Genomic DNA, 19,637 nt, shown 5'->3' with positions numbered 1-19,637 from the left:
CAACTTTCAGTGGTGTGCACGGCAATTCCCAGAATTCCCCCAGCCAGCTTGGTGGACTTCAACTCCCAGAATTCCCCAGCCAGCTTGGTGGACTTCAACTCCCAGAATTCCCCAGCCAGCTTGGTGGACTTCAACTCCCAGAATTCCCCAGCCAGCTTGGTGGACTTCAACTCCCAGAATTCCCCCAGCCAGCTTGGTGGACTTCAACTCCCAGAATTCCCCAGCCCCATGAGTGGACTTCAACTCCCAGAATTCCCCCAGCCAGCTTGGTGGACTTCAACTCCCAGAATTCCCCAGCCCCATGGGTGGACTTCAACTCCCAGAATTCCCCAGCCAGCTTGGTGGACTTCAACTCCCAGAATTCCCCAGCCAGCTTAGTGGACTTCAACTCCCAGAATTCCCCAGCCCCATGGGTGGACTTCAACTCCCAGAATTCCCCCAGCCAGCTTGGTGGACTTCAACTCCCAGAATTCCCCAGCCCCATGGGTGGACTTCAACTCCCAGAATTCCCCAGCCAGCTTGGTGGACTTCAACTCCCAGAATTCCCCCGGCCAGCTTGGTGGACTTCAACTCCCAGAATTCCCCCGGCCAGCTTGGTGGACTTCAATTCCCAGAATTCCCCCGGCCAGCTTGGTGGACTTCAACTCCCAGAATTCTCCCAGCCAGCATGAATTGAAGTCCCCCAAGTTGAAATCCCCACGGTTGAGAAACACTGAATTAGAAACTTTTAGCCAAGGTAAGAGATGGGTGCAAATATCTCAGTTCTTGCATGCAAGTCCCTCCCAATTCCAGAACGGCTGTGGCTGGTTGTTGCGTTGTGTCTTTTTGTGCGTCTGCCATTGCTCCGTTGCTACTCAGCCAATGTGTGCTGCACGCCGGCTGCACACTTCACAACTGCACCCCGGCTAAAAATAAGCCATCGGTCAAGAGGCCAATTTATGCATGTTTAATCTTCTTAGATTACCAGTGCGAAGGGCAGTGCCATAAAGCTGGCTGATCCGGCTGTCATGAAGGGGGTGTGTGTGAAAAAAAACCCCCACAATTCTTTTGCTCTGGAGAAATGAAGCTGAAGAATGATCAGAGGCAGCGTCGCCTTTCCAGGCCAGGATAAAGGAGAAAAAAACGTCAGCTTTGCTTGCAAAACTACAGCTAGTCTCGCCTTACAACAGTTCACTCAGTGTCTGTTCAGACCGTAGTTACCACGACACTGAAAAAATGGACTTTACGACTGTTTTTCACAGTTTCCAGCGTCCCGATGATCCCGTGATCAAAATTCAGATGCTTGACGGCTGACTCACATTTTTTTTTATTTTTTATTTTATTTATTAGATTTTTATACCGCCCTTCTCCCGAAGGACTCAGGGCGGCGTACAGCCAAGTTTAAAAACAGTACAATGTACAATTAAAACAGAAAGTTAAAAAACATATTCTATAGATGGCCGAAATTTAAAATAATTAAATTTAAAACCCTTAAAATTCATAAAATAGTAACCCCAGTTAAAAGTAATATTTAAAATTTAAGCCAGTCCCGCTTGAATAAATAAGTGCGTTTTCAGCTCGCGGCGGAAGGTCCGAAGGTCAGGTAATTGACGCAAGCCAGGGGGAAGTTCGTTCCAAAGCGTAGGAGCCCCCACAGAGAAGGCCCTTCCCCTGGGGGCCGCCAGCCAACATTGCTTGGCGGACGGCACCCTGAGAAGACCCTCTCTGTGTGAGCGTACGGGTCGGTGGGAGGCATAGGGTAACAGCAGGCGGTCCCGTAAGTACCCGGGCCCTAAGCCACGGAGCGCTTTAAAGGTGGTAACTAGAACCTTAAAGCGCACCCGAAAGACCACAGGTAGCCAGTGCAGTCTGCGCAGGAGCAGTGTTACATTGGAGCCACGTGTGGCTTCCTCAATCACCCGCGCAGCTGCATTCTGGACTAACTGACGCCTCCGAGTGCACTTCAGGGGGAGCCCCATGTAGAGAGCATTGCAATAATCCAAGCGAGAGGTGACAAGAGCGTGAGTGACCGTGCATAAGGCATCCCGGTCAAGGAAGGGGCACAACTGGCGAACCAAGCGCACCTGATAGAAAGCTCTCCTGGAGACGGCCGTCAAATGGTCTTCAAACGACAGCCGTCCATCCAGGAGAAGACCCAAGTTGCGCACCCTTTCCATTGGGGCCAATGACTCGCCCCCAACAGTCAGCTGCGGTTGCAGCTGGCTGTACCGGGGTGCCGGCATCCACATTTATGACCGTTGGCTGTGTCCCAAGGTCACGCGATCCCCTTTGGTGACCTTCTGACAAAGCCAAGACAGTGGGGAGAGCCAGATTCACTTAACAACGGGGACTGCTAACCTATCACCTGGCAGGGGGTCCGCTTAATGGCTGTGGCAGGAAAGGGCGTCAAACGGGGCAAAGTTGGCTAAGCGAATGTCTCACTTAACGACAGAAATTTTGGCCTCGATTGTCGGCCGTAAGTCGAGGACTGCCTGTATTTGCTGGTGTGTTGTAAATAGGGGGTTATTTTGAGGTTGCTGTTCTTTTCCTGATGCGGGGATTAGGAAATCCCCAGAATTCCTGTGTCACGTAGGGAATTCTGGGAATTGAAGGCCCAGCCCTGTCTGGAGGGGCTTCAGGTTGAGACGGCCGCTCTAGGATTGGCACCTCTAATGCACCTATGTCTTTGGTGGTGGATATATAGGTAGCCACGACTTTATGACAGCAGTTGAACCCAAAAGTTCTGTTGCTAAGTGAAACAGTTTTAAGTGAGTTTTGCTCCATTTTACGGCCCTTTTCTTGCCACCGTTGTTAAGCGAATCACTGCAGTTGTTAAGTTAGTCACCCGGTTGTTAAGTGAATCTGCTTCCCCGTCAACTTTGCAAAAGTCGCAAAAGAGGATCGCGTGACTCCGGGACACCACGACTGTCATAAATAACATGCAACCTTCGTAAGTTTGAAGTACGGTCGTAAATCGCTTTTTTCAGTGTTGTTGTGACGTTGGACGATCCATTTATATATATATGTTTTCTGAGGTTTTTGTGGGTGTTTGTATGTAGGTCTTTGGTTATTCGGGTTTTCTCCCGCGTAAAATTAGAAGTGTCTTGGTGACGTTTCGACGAAGTCTCATTCGTCATCTTCAGGCTTCAACTTTGTGCTCCTAGAAGCAGACCCACACTCACGAGGTCCACACAGGATGTCACCACCGCACATCCACCCAGAAAGCAGACCCAAACCCACACTGATCATGAAGCACGACCAAGGACCAGAAGCCAGACCGCAGCTGCAACATTAGCCATTTCAAACCCCTCCTATCCATACATGCAGCAGACAGACACCCACTATGAAGATGTAGCACGACCACAAAGCCAAACAACAGCTATGCAGCTCACCAGCTCAAATCCCCCTGCAACACAGACTAAACTGAGCACAACCAAGCCCCCACCAACACAGGACACACCCCCAGCCAATCAGAGCACAAAAAACCCCCATCCAATCAGAGCACAGCCAAGCTCCCACCCAATCAGTTCAAACCCCCACTAGCAGTTAAAAGGAAGAAACAGCTGCGATCACACATTGCTCCCAGAAGCACGAAGCTGAAGCCTGAAGATGACGAATGAGACTTCGTCGAAACGTCGCCAAGACACTTCCAATTTTTTTTTTGGGGGGGGAGGTAGTGTTTATTTTTTGAGGTTTTATTTCTGGGGTTGTGGGGTTGCGTTGACGTGGGTTTGGGGCACCCATCCTCTCTTTCCACTTGAGCGGGCCTTTGTGTGTGTCTGTGTAAAAGTAACTTAGGAGGAGTTGTGCTGGGTGGGCCAGGTGAGCTCTCCCTACCTACCTGTGCAGCCGGCAGGAGGCAAGTACTGTACTTAATTAAAGGCATGCATTTTGTGAAGATTAAAAGGCAGATAGCGGGTTGTGCTTTCCGCGCAGGGTAGGGAGTGTGTGGGATTTTTAACAACTCTGAAGAGGAAGCGAAAAGAGCCTTGAGATATTTTTGGGTCAATTAAGGGGGGGGGGCTTTTCCTGGGAGGGGGTTGCCTGCACAGGTGGATCTGGGTGACAATATGAATTCAGACCCAGCTCTGGATTCGTATGGAATGTACAGTAAGGGCCAAAATTGTGGAAAACTTTTGCGAAAAGTGTATTTTTGAGGTTTGATGGATAATAACACCACTCTTTTTTGTTTTTTGGAGTTTCAAGATAATTCTATTCCACTACTGGAATGGCCTGGGAATAGCCCAAACCTTCATCCAGTCGAAAATCTGTGGAGCCGACTAAAGAAACTTGTTAGTCAGAAGCGATCGAGTAATAAAACCCAGTTAATAGAAGCCATCATTCAATCTTGGTTTCACATGATAACAGCTGCAGAACTCAAAGACTTGGTTCACTCCATGGGAAGACGTTGTAAGGCCATAATTCATGCTAAAAGTTACCCAACTAGTATTAACTGATGTGATAATTTTTGTATATCTCGTTTTTTTTAGGGTGATAATTTTTGTATATCTCATTTTTTTCTACGTGTTTCACTTTTCTTCTTTATCCCGTAGCTGCTATTCTAATAGCAAATCCTTCATAAAAGTTACTGCATTACATTCTTGATTAAATTATCTTTCCATCGATATATAATTTTGTGGTACTACTCCCAAAAACAAAAAGTGGTGTTATTAGCTAGTTTTAGAAAATACACTTTTCCCCAAAGGTTTCCACAATTTTGGCCACTAGTATAGTGCTGCAAGTTTGGAGCTGATAATGAAATGTTTGTAAACAAAATCAGGAGGAATCGGATAATCCCTTTTCTGACCAAGCAGTTTTATTAAAAGACATGAGATTTTGTGTGTTATAGGTAGTCCTCGACTTACAACAGCCTGTTTAGTGACCGTTTGAAGTTACAATGGCCTTGAAAAATGTGACTTCAAATTGTTTTTCACACTTAAGGACCGTTGCATTATCCCCATGGTTGAAATTCAGATGCTTTGGCAACTGACTTGTAGTTATGACGGTTGCAGTGTCCCGGGGTCGTGTTTTTCCCTTTTGCGACCTTCTGACAAGCAACGTCAATGGGGGAAGCCAGATTCACTTAACAACCGTGTTACCAACTGGAGGGATTCGCTTAACAACGGTGGCTGGAAAGATGGGGCAAAACTCAAAAAATTTCTCACTTAAGCAGAGAAATTTTGGGCTCAGGTGTGGTCGTACGTCGAGGACTACCTGTCCTCTGACACTGGCAGCCTGTTTGCCTTTCTCTCCTCTGGATCTGGAACTCCTGGCTTGGAAAAGAGGGAGGGAAGAAATTGGGAATTCTTCCTTTTGAGAGCAGCCAGAGGAAGTTAGCCGAAGCCTGCCACGGATTTTAACACCAGGGCGTCCCTCCCACCGGCAACGGCTTGGCCATTGGCTCTCCCAGCCTGGCGGAGAAGGCTTTGAGCCACGATCGACCACGCCTGCCATTGGGGGGTGGGTGGGGGGAAATGTTATATTTTTTTTCCTCCTTTTCAGTCGGTCGCTGGAACCTCGGGAAGCTAAACACTTCCAGGCTTCTGTGCATGACAGGCGAGATTTAGACTGCCTGCTGCGTAGCACGCATGTGCTTTGGCAGGCATGTGCATGCCACATTGTTCTCAAAAAAAGAAAAAAGAAAAAAACCCAACCCCAAACCCCAAGTAAAAACGGTGCGCCAGGAGTCTGCAGATCGGGTGCCAAGCCGAGCAGAATCTCGTAAACAGCATAAATCACTCAGAAACGCCTGCATAATTGCACAATTTTAGTTCTGCTTCGTTTGGGTTTTTTTTTTTCTTTTCTTCCCCTACTCTCTTTCCAAAATGCACTTTCAATTTTTTTTTTATATATATATATATTTTTCTGGCTCTGTTGAATTGGCTACGATCTCTGGCTGGAGAAAGCTGCAAAAGCAGGCAGGAATCCTAAGCGGGAACTCAACAGCCGGAGAGATCCAAGGTTCTAGTTCTCATCAACAAAGGAGGCGAGGTCTCTTCGGTGTAAGAGGAACAGTCGGATCAAAATGGAGCTGCAGAAGGTTTAGTGCAGGGGTGTCAAACTCGCATCAGGGTTGTGTTTGACCTCAGGGGAGGGGGCGGGGTGGGGCATGGCCAGCTCGCCATCAGCCATGTCGGGTGGCACCTGTGGTGGGCCAAGCGCTCGGCCAGAGAAAACGGGCTCCCAAGCTCCGTTTTCAGCTGTGATGGCCTCCTGCAGCCTGCGGAGCTGGCAACAGAGTCGGACAGTGATGAGGCTGAGGTGAGGTCAGGGCCATTGGGGAGTGAGGTGCAGATTCCAGAGCCTCCAGAGACTCAGAGTAGTGAGGCAGAGGAACAGGAGGACCCTGTTCCTAATGCACGCATGAGAAGAGCTGCCAGAAGGCAAGAGCAGCTCAAGCAAAGAGGACGACTTGGGAGTAGGGCCAAGAGATGATTGGCCCCTCCCATAAGGCTTAAAAGACCAGCAACGGCGTTTGGGCTCTTTGCCGGCAAACAACGTTGATAGCTTTGTCTTGCTGCATTTATTTTGTATCGGTGTCTTCTGAACGTTTGCCAAGAAAGGCCTTTGACTGTTTGCCTAATTGGAGCAAGGTTGGCGAGAGGACTGAGGAATTTGTGTTGGGAGGAATTTGCTTTAATTTAATTGAACGGCGCTGGGAATGAAGTAATTCTCAGCTGTGCGAATAAAGTTTGCTTGTTTTTTTCACAGACTGAGTTTCCTACTACCTACTTGGGCCTGGGTCACAACGCATCCCTCTGCCAGTGGAAACGGAGCTCGGTGGGACCGCAGGCAGCTCTATCGTGCTTCGTTTTCGGTGGCAGAGGCATCCTGGGCCGTTCCTTTTCTGTTTCCAGGCTGGCCCTAAGGACCAGATCTAAGCACCCTGAGGGCCGGATCCAGCCCCCGGGCCTGGAGTTTGATACCCCTGGTTTAGTGGTTCTATGTTTTAACACACTTTTAAAAGGTCTGTCTAAAAACGGGACGCCCCGCAGGTGGTTCTGCGGTTATACAGGTAGTCCTTGATTTACAACCGCTTGTTTAGAACCGTTCGAAGTTACAACGGAAACTGAAAATAAGTGACTGTTAAGCGAATCGCTGCGTTTATTAACTTAGTAACACGGTCGTTAAGCGAATCTGGCTTCCCCCCATTGACGTTGCTTGTCAGACGGTCGCAAAAGGGGAACACCCGACCACAAACACTGCAACCGTCATAAATAGGAGTCAGTGGCCAAGAATTTGGATCACGTGACCGCAGGGATGCTGCAACGGTCGTAAGTGTGAAACGCAGTCATAAGTCACTGTCGTAACTTGGAACGGTCACTAAATGAACCGTTGTGAGTTGATGCTACCTGTATTACTATGGTTAGTAGATTTTTGCCAAATTTTTTGGCAGGTAACTTAAAAAAAAAGGGCCAATATTCTCCTTGCTGGCGAATGAAGTCATGTGTGCTGAATGGCAAGATAGCATCAGATGTCCCCAGCTTGGTCTACCTTGAAGGGCAGACGCATGGCTCATTAAATTAAATTGCTTCATTGCTGGATTCCAAGTAGAACTGAGCCCTTCCCTGAAATGGTATTAATTAACCAAGTGTTTCTCAACCTGAGCAACTTGAAGATGTCGGGACTTCAACTCCCAGAATTCCCCAGGCAGTTTCCTAGTGTTATTGTTTATTTATTTATTTATTTATTTATTTTGTCACAACATCATACAAAAAGATTATATAGTATATACACATATAAACATATATAGGAAGAAGAAAAGAAAAACAATAGGACAGGAACGGTAGGCACGTTTGTGCGCTTATGCACGCCCCTTATGGTCCTCTTAGGAATGGGGTGAGGTCAATAGTAGAAAGTTTTTGGATAAAGCTATTAGGATTATGGGAAGAGACCACAGTGTCAGGTAAAGTATTCCAAGCACTGATGATTCTGTTGCAGAAGTCATATTTTCTGCAATCTAGATTAAAGCGGTTTACATTAAGTTTAAATCTATTGGTTGCCCTTGTATTATTGCAATTAAAGCTGAAGTAGTCTTTGACAGGAAGGACATTACAATAGATGATTCTGTGAGTTAAACTTAGGTCTTGTCGAAGGCGACGGAGTTCCAAGTTTTCTAAGCCTAGGATTTCAAGTCTGGTGGGATAAGGTATTTTGTTGTTTTCAGAGGAATGGAGAACTCTTCTTGTAAAATATTTCTGGACACGTTCAATTGTATTGATGTCAGAGATGTGGTGAGGGTTCCAAACAGGTGAGCTGTATTCTAGAATTGGTCTAGCAAATGTTTTATATGCTCTGGTTAGTAGTGTGGTGTTTTTGGAAAAGAAGCTACGCAAAATTAGGTTTACAACTCTTAGAGCTTTTTTTGCTATGTAGTTGCAGTGGGCTTTGGCACTTAGATCATTTGACATGAAAACTCCAAGGTCTTTAACGGGATGGGGGTCGTCTGTAAGGTAATGTCCATCTAGTATGTACTTAGTTTTAGAGTTCTTTTTTCCTATATGTAAGACTGAGCATTGTTGTTCTATCTCAGCTGTCGTTTGCCTCAAACACATAATCTCCGCTTGCAGAAAGTTCAAGTGACAATTAGAGAGGTTGCAGAACTAGAACTCACTGTCTCCTGGTGATTGGCCCAAGATCACCCAGACAGCTTACATGCCTAAGGCGGGACTAGAACTCACCATCTCCTGGTGATTGGCCCAAAATCACCCAGCCGGCTTTCATGCCCAAGGTGGGACTAGAACTCACTGTCTCCTGGTGATTGGCCCAAAGTCACCCAGCCAGCTTACATGCCTAAGGCGGAACTAGAACTCACTGTCTCCTGGTGATTGGCCCAAAGTCACCCAGCCAGCTTTCATTCCAAAATTGGGACTAGAACTCACTGCTCCTGGTGATTGGCCCAAAATCACCCAGCCGGCTTTCATTCCAAAATTGGGACTAGAACTCACTGTCTCCTGGTGATAGGTCCAAAAACACCCAGCCAGCTTTCATGACTAAAGTGGGACTAGAACTCACCGTCTCCTGGTGATTGGCCCAAAGTCACCCAGCCAGCTTACATGCCTAAGGCGGAACTAGAACTCACCGTCTCCTGGTGATTGGCCCAAAATCACCCAGCCAGCTTACATGCCTAAGGCGGAACTAGAACTCACCGTCTCCTGGTGATTGGCTCAAAGCCACCTGGCTGATTTTCATGGCTAAGGTGGAACTATAACTCACGCAAGGTGGATTCAGTTTGGATACAGCTGTACACACATCCCCTCCCCACTCCTGAGATGGCTTTTGATATAGAAAACAAACCAATATTTGTGTGCAGAACTTCAACCTCTGGCCTCTGGTGGCTCAACGGACTAAGTCTGTCTGTTATTAACACAGCTGCTTGCAATTACTGCAATTTCAAGTCCCACCAGGCCCAAGGTTGACTCAGCCTTCCATCCTTTATAAGGTAGGTAAAATGAGGACCCAGATTGTTGGGGGGCAATAAAAATTGACTTTGTATATAATATACAAATGGATGAAGACTATTGCTTGACATAGTGTAAGCCGCCCTGAGTCTTCGGAGAAGGGTGGGATATAAATTCAAATTTAAAAAAAACAACACTTCTGATTTCCAGAGTACAGAAGGAAGCAGGGCAGTTATTCACGTTGGGGGCCTAGGACTGGTTTATGATACATTCTAAACTAAGTTTCTGCAATTTTCAACCCCTTAACTGCAGAAAAAATAATTGCTACCAACCTGCCTTCCATTGAGGACCTGTATACTGCACGAATCAAGAAGAGGGCCGTGAAAATATTTGCAAATCCCTCAAATCCTGGACATAAACTGTTTCAACTCCTACCCTCAAAACGACGCTATAGAGCACTGCACACCAGAACAACTAGACACAAGAACAGTTTTTTCCCGAAGGCCATCACTCTGCTAAACAAATAATTCCCTCAACACTGTCAAACTATTTACTGAATCTGCACTACTATTAATCGTTTCATAGTTCCCATCACCAATCTCTTTCCACTTATGACTGTATGACTATAACTTGTTGCTGGCAATCCTTATGATTTATATTGATATATTGACCATCAATTGTGTTGTAAATGTTGTACCTTGATGAACGTATCTTTTCTTTTATGTACACTGAGAGCTTATGCACCAAAGACAAATTCCTTGTGTGTCCAATCACACTTGGCCAATAAAAAATTCTATTCTATTCTATTCTATTAATGCGTCGTGCTTCTAGATCTGATCGTCATTCAGCAATCCCAGGATTCCGGAGGTAGTTTTGTGGCTCGCAGCGAAGCAACCGAGTTGTCTAAACAAGCCATCACGGGCCGGTTGGCACATTGCGTGAGGCTGCTGTGCCAAGAGGTTGCTGTGAAGCCGCATTTCAGAGCTGGGCACGGCCGAGCCCTGCTTCCAAAGAGGTGTTTAAAAATATTAATGGGGTGGTATAACAGTGCTTCTCAACCATGGCAGGCTTAGGAGGTGTGGACTTCAACTCCCAGAATTCCCCAGCCAGCAAAGAACTCTGGGAGTTGAAGTCCATAACTTAAAGCAGAAAAAAACTTGATCCCGGTTGCGTGAAGGTATTCACGGTTTTACCTCAGGAAGTGCCTTTTCTCCACCCCACAAGGGTGTGGTTTGGTTCCCTGCCTGTGAAGTACAGCTAGTCCTTGACTTACGACCAGGATTTGCCCTGCTAAGCAAGGCGGTTGTTAAGTGAATCGTGTCCAATGAGGACCTTTTTATTTATGTTTGTTAAGCGAATCTACCGTGATTACGGTGGTCGTTAAGCGAATCCGACTGACTGCCTAACCAGAAAGCAGTTCAAAAACGATGATGGAAAGGGAACTGCACATCTAGAAGAAGCTAAGCCTGTTTTGAGTATAAAATTGGTTGTGCGAATTGTCTTTGGGAGCAATAAATGAAAAATGAGCCTGACGTTTGCAGACACCGAGATGCTGGATGCAGAATAGCAGAGTCGAAGGAACCCTGGAGGTCTTCTAGTCCAACCCCCTGCTCAAGCAGGAGAACCGACACCAGACAAATGGTTCTCCAGTCCAGTGGTGAAATCTGAACCGGTTTGCCACCTAGTTCACTGGCTGCCCATGTGCGCTGCGCATCAAGTCCGCACTGCTTGCATGTGCTGTGCCCTACGTGCTGCGCACCATGCGCTATGCACCAAATGCACGCTGCATGTGCGCGCAGGTGCAGTATATGCGCCAAAAGGAGGCTTGGGAAGGTAAGTAGAGCAGCGGGGTGGAGGGGATCACATGTGCCGTGTGATTTAGCAGGATTTCCTGCTAAATCACACGGGTGCGCAACTTAGGCGTTCTCCTGGATGGGCGGTTGTCTTTTGAAGAACATTTGACGACCGTCTCCAGGAGAGCTTTTTATCAGGTATGCCTGATTCGCCAGTTGCGCCCCTTCCTCAATCGGGATGCCTTATGCACAGTCACTCATGCTCTCGTTACCTCTCGCCTGGACTACTGCAATGCTCTCTACATGGGGCTCCCCTTGAAGAGCACCTGGAGGCTCCAGTTGGTCCAGAATGCAGCTGCGCGGGTGATAGAAGGAGCCGCTTATAGTTCCCATATAACACCAATCCTGCGCAAGCTGCACTGGCTTCCTGTGGTCTTCCGGGTGCACTTCAAGGTGTTGGTTACCACCTTTAAAGCGCTCCATGGCTTAGGACAGGGTTATTTACGGGACCGCCTACTGCCACTGTTTGCCTCCCACCGACCCGTGCGCTCTCACAGAGAGGGACTCCTTAGGGTGCCGTCACCCAAGCAATGTCGGTTGGCAGCCCCCAGGGGAAGGGCCTTCTCTGTGGGGGCTCCTACCCTATGGAACGAACTTCCCCCTGGACTTCGACAACTCCCTGACCTTCGGACCTTCCGCCGCGAGCTGAAGACGTACTTATTTTTCCGCGCTGGACTGGCATAGAATTTTTAGATGTTATTATTGGGTTTTTAATTTTAATTGGGTTTTATGGTTTTTTAAATGTATTTTAAATTGGGGCCAAATTTGAATAAGTTTTTTAGTTATTGTTTTATCTGTATTGTGTTATTGATTGTTGTTTTTACTTGGCTGTAAACCGCCCTGAGTCCTTCGGGAGAAGGGCGGTATACAAATTAAATTATTATTATTATTATTATTATTATTATTATTATTATTATTATTATTATTATTATTATTATTATTATTATTAGCAATTTAAATTGCGCGGCACGGCTGATTGTCAGAAATCCACTTTTTTTTTTACTACCGGTTCGCCCGAACTGGTAGTTTTTATCACTACCGGTTCCCCTGAACCGATGCGAACCGGTAGCATTTCACCACTGGTCCAGTCGCTTCTTAAAAACCTCCAGTGTTGGAATACCCACAACTTCTGGAGGCAAGCAGTTCCACTGGTTAATCGTTCTCGCCGTCAGGGAATTTCAACTTCATTCAACTTGGCTTCTCTCTGTCGTGTCCCACTCCTCCGCTGACGGCCGGGTCAGGGAAATCCGAATCAGGCTTGCCTCTGCAGCTCTGCCCAAAGTCCTAGCAAAGTCCTCAGAGCAGGCAGGAGACCAGTAAGTGACTTCAGCAAGATAAGTTCAACTTTGCCTGACTCAGAGACTGCCAGAAAGCAGATCCTTTATATAGGCCATGGGGTGTGGCTCCATGACTCAGCACTCATTAAGGCCTGCCCCTCCCTTCCTTCTGTTGCCTCCGCCTATCCAGTCTTCTGATGCGAGGGTCACTCCAATCAGCAGCTGTTGGAAATAAACCTTCCTCAGGCTCACATGCTGTGGAGGAGGGGGAGGGGTCTAGCTGCTCCGTTTGCCTGGGCATGGAGCCAGGGCTGGGGCCGGGGGATGCTCCCTCCTCTGCAGCCTGCTTGGGCATGGAGCCAGGGCTGGGACCGGGAGGTGCCCCCTCCTCTGCAGCTTGTCTGGGCATGGAGCCAGGACTGGGGCCGGGAGGCATACATTCCTCCGTGTTCGGGAGCAGATAAGCAGACCCCGGCTGCGGTGAGAGCGGACAAGACACAACACTCTCCTTGATTAGTTTCCCTCTGTTGTTTCTTGTAGGTGTGGTCCATAGAGGTTCTTCTCCCTTAGACTTGTGAGAAGGTCACCAAGAGAAGGTGACCCTCCAGAGGCAGAGATTCCAGAGGGGGGGCCCATTCATCAGCTCTTCGGCAGGGTTGGGTTGCACGCAGTCTGGCTTTGATTGACAGTCCTTTTTCCCCTTTGTGTCCCACAGAAAGCCAACGGAGAAGGCAGGAATTGACGAAGTCATGGCGGCCGCGGTCCTCACCAGCCTGTCGACGAGTCCCGTGGTGCTGGGCCATCACCCCAATGGTTTCAGCGCAGGTATTCCTGTGCTGGGAGGGGGAAGAGGTCACTCTGGCTTGACGGAGGTTTTGACACACGGTTAGTCCTCGCCTTACGACCGCAATCAAGCCCAAAATTTATGCTGCTAAGTTAAGGTTACCAGTTCTTTGGGTTACCAGTTTTACAACCTTCCTTACCGCCGTTGTTAAGTGAAACGCTGCAGTTGTTAAGTTAGCAAGACGGTTGTTCAGTGAATCCGGCTTTCGCCATTGACGTTGTTGGGCAGAAGGTTGCAAAAAAAAGGAGATCGCATGATCCCCGGGGACGCTGCAACCGTCATAAATATGAGTCGGTTGCGTAGCGTCTTAAATTTTGATCAGTGGGAGATGAGGATGTCGAAAGGGTTGAAAAATGGCCCTGTCCCTTTTTTTTTTTCAGTGCAGGGGTAACTTCAAATGGTCACTTTTTTTAAAATTTGCATTTATATCCCGCCCTTCTCCAAAGACTCAGGGCGGCTTACAGTGTGTAAAGCAATAGTCTCATTCTATTTTTTGTATATTTACAAAGTCAACTTATTGCCCCCAACAATCTGGGTCCTCATTTTACCTACCTTATAAAGGATGGAAGGCTGAGTCAACCTTGGGCCTGGTGGGACTAGAACCTGCAGTAATTGCAAGCAGCTGCTGTTAATAACAAACTGTCTTACCAGTCTAAGCCACCAGAGGCCCTAAATGAACTGTTGTAAGTCGAGGACTACCTGCACAGACCCTCCTTCCCTTAAGGTGATCTTGGCAGGTTGAAGATGGGTGGACTTCAACTCCCAGAATTCTCTTCTAGTCTTAAGACTGGTAGGAGGTGGGCAGGTATGGTCCCTTTAAGACCTGTGAACTTCAACTCCCAGCATTCCTGAGCTAGCCCTGCTGGCTCCGGAATGCTGGGAATTAAAATCCACAGGTTTGGAGTGTGATATAAAGCAGGGGTCTCCAATCTTGGCCACTTTAAGACTTGTGGACTTCAACTCCCAGAATTCCTCAGCCAGCAAAGCCGGCTTTCCTCAGCAAAGCTGGCTGAGGAATTCTGGGAGTTGAAGTCCACAAATCTTAAAGTGGCCAAGGTTGGAGACCCCTGATATAAAGTGTTTATCAGCCAGGGGTCTGTTTTTTATCTCTCGCTTACTATTCCCAACCCTTGAATAATAGTCTCAAACTAGGATTTGGGGCGGCGAGAATATTTTCCACCCGAGCCAAAAAAAAAAAGATATTAAAGTTCTAAATATAAACATCTGTCATGCGGTCCTGTGTTGTTTATGACTCTTGGCTGGTTTTGTGTGCTTTTGTTATTTATAGGTTCCCCGACCATTTAAAAAAAACAACAACCCCACACCAATCCCAAAAACCATTTTGGCGTCTCGGGGAATAAAAATAAACAAGTTTGAAGGGCCCCAACGAAATAAAATAATAAGATGGAAACCAAATTGAAGATGCAAAAAAAAATAAAAATGGCAGGGAATAGGAGTGGAGTTAAAGATGTGTTGTTGTGGTGTTTTGCGATACGAGGGGAAGCCGCCTGGTGCTAAGATCTGTCACTGAATAACAGAATTGGAAGGGACCTTGGAGGTCTTCTAGTCCAACCCCCTTCTCAGGCAGGAGACCCCCATACCTATTTCAGACAAATGGTTGTCCAGACTCTTCTTAAAAACAATACACGAGCAAATAATAGATACAAACTCCAGGTAAACCGCTCCAAACTCAATTGCAGAAAATACGACTTCAGCAACAAGAGGGGTCAATGCCTGGAATGCACTACCTGACTCTGTGGTTTCTTCCCCAAACCCCCAAAACTTTAAGCTTAAACTGTCTACTGTTGACCTCACCCCATTCCTAAGAGGTCTGTAAGGGGCGGGCATAAGCGCACCTGCGTGCCTACCGTCCCTGTCCTAATATTCCTTTTTACTTACTCCTTTCATGTATTCAAATTATGTTTATCCTTTTACCTCTTATCTTATACATGCTTGACAAATAAATAAATAAAGTAAAATAAAAAACTTCCAGCGATGGAGTACTCACAATTTCCGAAAGTAATTTGTTCCACTGATGAATTGTCCTCAGTGTTAGGAAATTTCTCCTTAGATTGCTTCCTACCTTGGTTGGTTTCCACCCATTGTTTAATGTCCTGCCTTCTGCTTCTTTGGAAGATAAATTGAGCTCCCTCCCTTCTTCTTTGTGGCAGCCCCTCGAATATTGGAAGGCTGCTATCATGATGTTTATGGAGTTACTTACTAAGCACATCTAAATTATATTAAAGTAACCAAAAGATATTTACAATCCTCAAGGCGTGTCACAACCTTTGAGCACCTCTGATGTTTGGAAATTGAAAATTGAAAGATTTTGACACTCTAGGGGTGACATGATAGCAGTGTTCCAATATCTCAGGGGCTGCCCCAAAGAAGAGGGAGTCAAGCTCTTCTCCAAAGCACCTGAGGGTGGAACAAGAAGCAATGGGTGGAAACTCATCAAGGAGAGAAGCAACTTAGAACTAAGGAGGAATTTCCTGATAGTGAGAACAATTAATCAGTGGAACAACCTGCCTCCAGAAGTTGTGAATGCTCCAACACTGGAAGTTTTTAAGATGTTGGATAACCATTTGTCTGAAGTGGTGTAGGGTTTCCTGCTTGAGCAGGGGGTTGGACTAGAAGACCTCCAAGGTCTCTTCCAACTCTGATATTCTATTCTAAGACCAGTTCCCTGCAACCTATCTTTTAGTCTCCAGGCCTTTTAAACATAGTGTCCTAGACCTTTTGTGACCTTCTGACAAGCGAAGTCAATGCTGCGGCCAGATCCCCTGAACTATCAGGTTCATAACTCAACAATGGCAGGGATTCGCTTAACGACGGTGGCAAGAAAAGTTGTAAAACGGGGCAAAACTCACTTTTAACAACTGTCTCGCTTAGCAGCAGAAATTTTGGACTCCGTTGTGGTCGTAGGTCGAGGACTTCCTGCAGCCCAGTTGAGCCTGGTTGTTTCATGCCGGACACCTTATGACCTCGCCGCCTTGTGTTTCGTTTTGCAACAGAAATGAACTGTGACGTGTGGAAAGAAGCTCCCCTTAGGTCTTCCAGCTGCTCGAGCAGCAACCACAGCGGAGACGGGAGCTGGGATCCCCCGAGCGACCTTTCCACCCCCTCCACCCCTTCACCGCCCCTGACCGCCGACATCACGACCAGCATCCTGTCTTCCCTCCAGTCCGACCTGGAGGAGACGGAAGCCGCCCAGTTTCTCTTTGGGGAACCCGTGCCCAGGAAGAGGAAGGTGAGAAGGAATGTTGACGGGGGTGGTGAGGAGACCTTTTCCGCTTTGAGCCTGTCGGGAGGCTTCCCGGTTGTTTCTTTTTATGTAAGGGTAGGTGAGAAAGACCTTGGGCAGGGGTGTCAGGCTCAAGGCCCACAGGCCGGATTTGGCCCGCATGGGGTGCTTACCATATTTTTTGGGACTGTAAGACGCACCAAAGTATAAGACGTACTTATAAGATTTCGAAGAGGTAAACAAGAAAAAAAAAGTTTTTGCCCTCCCCGGGCCCCCAGGAGAACTCTGCAGAGTGCTCCTGGGGGCTGGGGAGGGCAAAAATGCGACGCTTGAGAGGTTGGGGAGGCCAAAAACAGGCCAGCTTTGCATGAAAACCAGGTCTGCAGAGGGTTTGGGAGGCCTGCGGAGTGCTCCTGGGGGTTGGGGAGGGCAAAAGCGCCCCTCTTTTTGCGAAAAACGGGCCTGTTTTTGGCCTCCCAAACCCCCCACGCATCACGTTTTTGCCCTCCCCAGCCCCCAGGAACACTCTGCAGCAATGATGAAATGTAAAATTTGTTACTACCAGTTCTGTGGCCTGGTGGGGGGGTGGGGGTGTAATGTGATTGGGTGGGCGTGGCCGAAGGAGTTGTAGAAAAAATGCTTTTAAAAGCCTCTGACGATCCCAGCTGAGCCGCACGATCATCAGAGGCTTTTTTTTTTTACTTTTAAAAGCATTTTTTCCACTGAAGGAAAAATGGTTTTAAAAGTAAAAAAAAAACAAACAACACCTCTGATGATTGCGCAGCTCAGCTGGGCATGGGGGCGGGCAGGGATTTTTGCTACCGGTTCTCCGAACCACCCGCCACCGTCGCTACTGGATTGGGTGAACCGGTCCGAACTGGGAGCATTTCACCCCTGGTCTGCAGGCCTCCCATACCCTCTGCAGACTCAGCTTTTGTGAAAAATGGGCCTGTTTTTTTGGCGAAAACGAGACACGCGGGGCGGGGTTTCGGGAGGCCAAAAATGGCTGTAGTCAGTGTATAAGATGCACCAACATTTCCACCCTCTTAAGTGTGTCTTAAGTGTGTCTTAATACTCCTACAAGTACGGTAAATCTGGCCCACAGGGCCACCCTAGAAACAGCGAAGGACTGGCCCGCAGTGCCTCTGTCAGCAAAAAATGGAGCTGGGGGGGGGGAAGGGAGGCCATTGTGAGCCCCAACAGCCTCCTGCAGCCCTCTGCCAGTAAAAATGGAGCCGGGGGGGGGTGGCACTAAATACACCCCCCCCAAGCTCCGTTTTTAATGACAGAGGTCTAGCAAAACAAACTAAAAACAAAACAAAATGAGAAATGCTTCCCCTTTTGCATTTGAGCATGCAAAAAGGGACAGGAAAGGAGAAAGGGAAAGAGGAAAGGCGAAGAAAAAGAACAGAAGATGGGAAGAGAGCAAGGAAGGAAAAAGAAGGAAAGAGGGTCACTGAAGAAGAAATGAGAATAAAGAGGGAAGGAAAAAGGAAGGAAGGAAGGAAAAAGAAGGAAGGAAGAAAGGAAGGAAGGAAGGAAGGAAGGAAGGAAGGAAGGAAGGAAAAAGAAGGAAAGAGAGGAAGGAAGAAGAAATGAGAATAAAGAGGGAAGGAAAAAGAAGGAAGGAAGGAAGGAAGGAAGGAAGGAAGGAAGGAAGGAAGGAAGGAAGGAAGGAAGGAAGGAAGGAAGGAAGGAAGGAAAAAGAAAGGAAAAGGGTAGCCAAGAAGAAATGAGAATGAGGGAAGGAAAAAGGAAGGAAGGAAGGAAAAAGAAGGAAAGAGGGAAACCGAAGAAGAAATGAGAATAAAGAGGGAAGGAAAAAGGAAGGAAGGAAGGAAAAAGAAGGAAGGAAGAAAGGAAGGAAGGAAGGAAGGAAGGAAGGAAGGAAGGAAGGAAGGAAGGAAGGAAGGAAGGAAGAAAGGAAGGAAGGAAGGAAGGAAGGAAGGAAGGAAGGAAGGAAGGAAAAAGAAGGAAAAAGGGGAAGAAAGGAGAAAGAGGGAAGGAAAAAGGAAGGAAGGAAGAAGAAGGAAAGGGGAAGGAGGAAGAAATGAGAATAAAGAGGGAAGGAAAAAGGAAGGAAAGAAGGAAAGAGAGAAAGGAAGAAGAAATAAGAATAAAGAGAGAAGGAAAAAGGAAGGAAGGAAGGAAAAAGAAGGAAAGGGGAAGGAAGGAAGGAAGGAAGGAAGGAAGGAAGGAAGGAAGGAAGAAGAAGGAAAGGGAAGGAGGAAGAAATGAGAAAAGAGGGAAGGAAAAGGAAGGAAGGAAGGAAAGAAGGAAGGAAGAAAGGAAGGAAGGAAGGAAGGAAGGAAGGAAGGAAGGAAGGAAGGAAGGAAGGAAGGAAGGAAAAAGAAGGAAAAAGGGGAAGAAAGGAGAAAGAGGGAAGGAAAAAGGAAGGAAGGAAGGAAAAAGAAGGAAAGGGAAGGAAGAAATGAGAATAAAGAGGAAGGAAAAGGAAGGAAGGAAGGAAAAGAAGGAAGAAAGAAAGGAAGGAAGGAGGGAAGAAAGAAAGAAAGGAAGGAAGGAAGGAAGGAAGGAAGGAAAGAAGGAAGGAAGAAAGGAAGGAAGGAAAAAGGAAGGAAGGAAGGAAAAAGAAGGAAAAAGGGGAAGAAAGGAGAAAGAGGGAAGGAAAAAGGAAGGAAGGAAGAAGAAGGAAAGGGGAAGGAGGAAGAAATGAGAATAAAGAGGGAAGGAAAAAGGAAGGAAAGAAGGAAAGAGAGAAAGGAAGAAGAAATAAGAATAAAGAGAGAAGGAAAAAGGAAGGAAGGAAGGAAAAAGAAGGAAAGGGGAAGGAAGGAAGGAAGGAAGGAAGGAAGGAAGGAAGGAAGGAAGGAAGGAAGGAAAAAGAAGGAAAAAGGGGAAGAAAGGAGAAAGAGGGAAGGAAAAAGGAAGGAAGGAAGGAAAAAGAAGGAAAGGGGAAGGAAGGAAGAAAGAAAGGAAGGAAGGAAGGAAAAAGAAGGAAAGAGGGGAAGAAAGGAGAAAGAGGGAAGGAAAAAGGAAGGAAAAAGGAAGGAAAGAAGGAAAGAGGAGAAGGAAGAA

The 19,637-nt window shown here is 47.1% G+C and overlaps 1 protein-coding gene across 1 annotated transcript in view; it reads left to right on the top strand.

Annotated features, from left to right (window-relative positions):
• SLC2A4RG (SLC2A4 regulator) overlaps nucleotides 1–19,637 on the top strand; it is a 63,691-nt gene that overhangs the window by 20,783 nt on the left and 23,271 nt on the right. The window contains exons 3-4 of the mRNA XM_058175974.1: nucleotides 13,226–13,335; nucleotides 16,369–16,604. Of these exons, the coding sequence (XP_058031957.1) occupies nucleotides 13,226–13,335; nucleotides 16,369–16,604 (346 nt within the window). The remainder of the gene's footprint in view (nucleotides 1–13,225; nucleotides 13,336–16,368; nucleotides 16,605–19,637) is intronic.

This window comes from Ahaetulla prasina, chromosome 3 (genome assembly GCF_028640845.1).
Source record: "Ahaetulla prasina isolate Xishuangbanna chromosome 3, ASM2864084v1, whole genome shotgun sequence".
NCBI lineage: Eukaryota > Metazoa > Chordata > Lepidosauria > Squamata > Colubridae > Ahaetulla > Ahaetulla prasina.
Note: the sequence above shows the minus strand (reverse complement) of the source record. Positions and strands in the feature narration are given on the sequence as shown.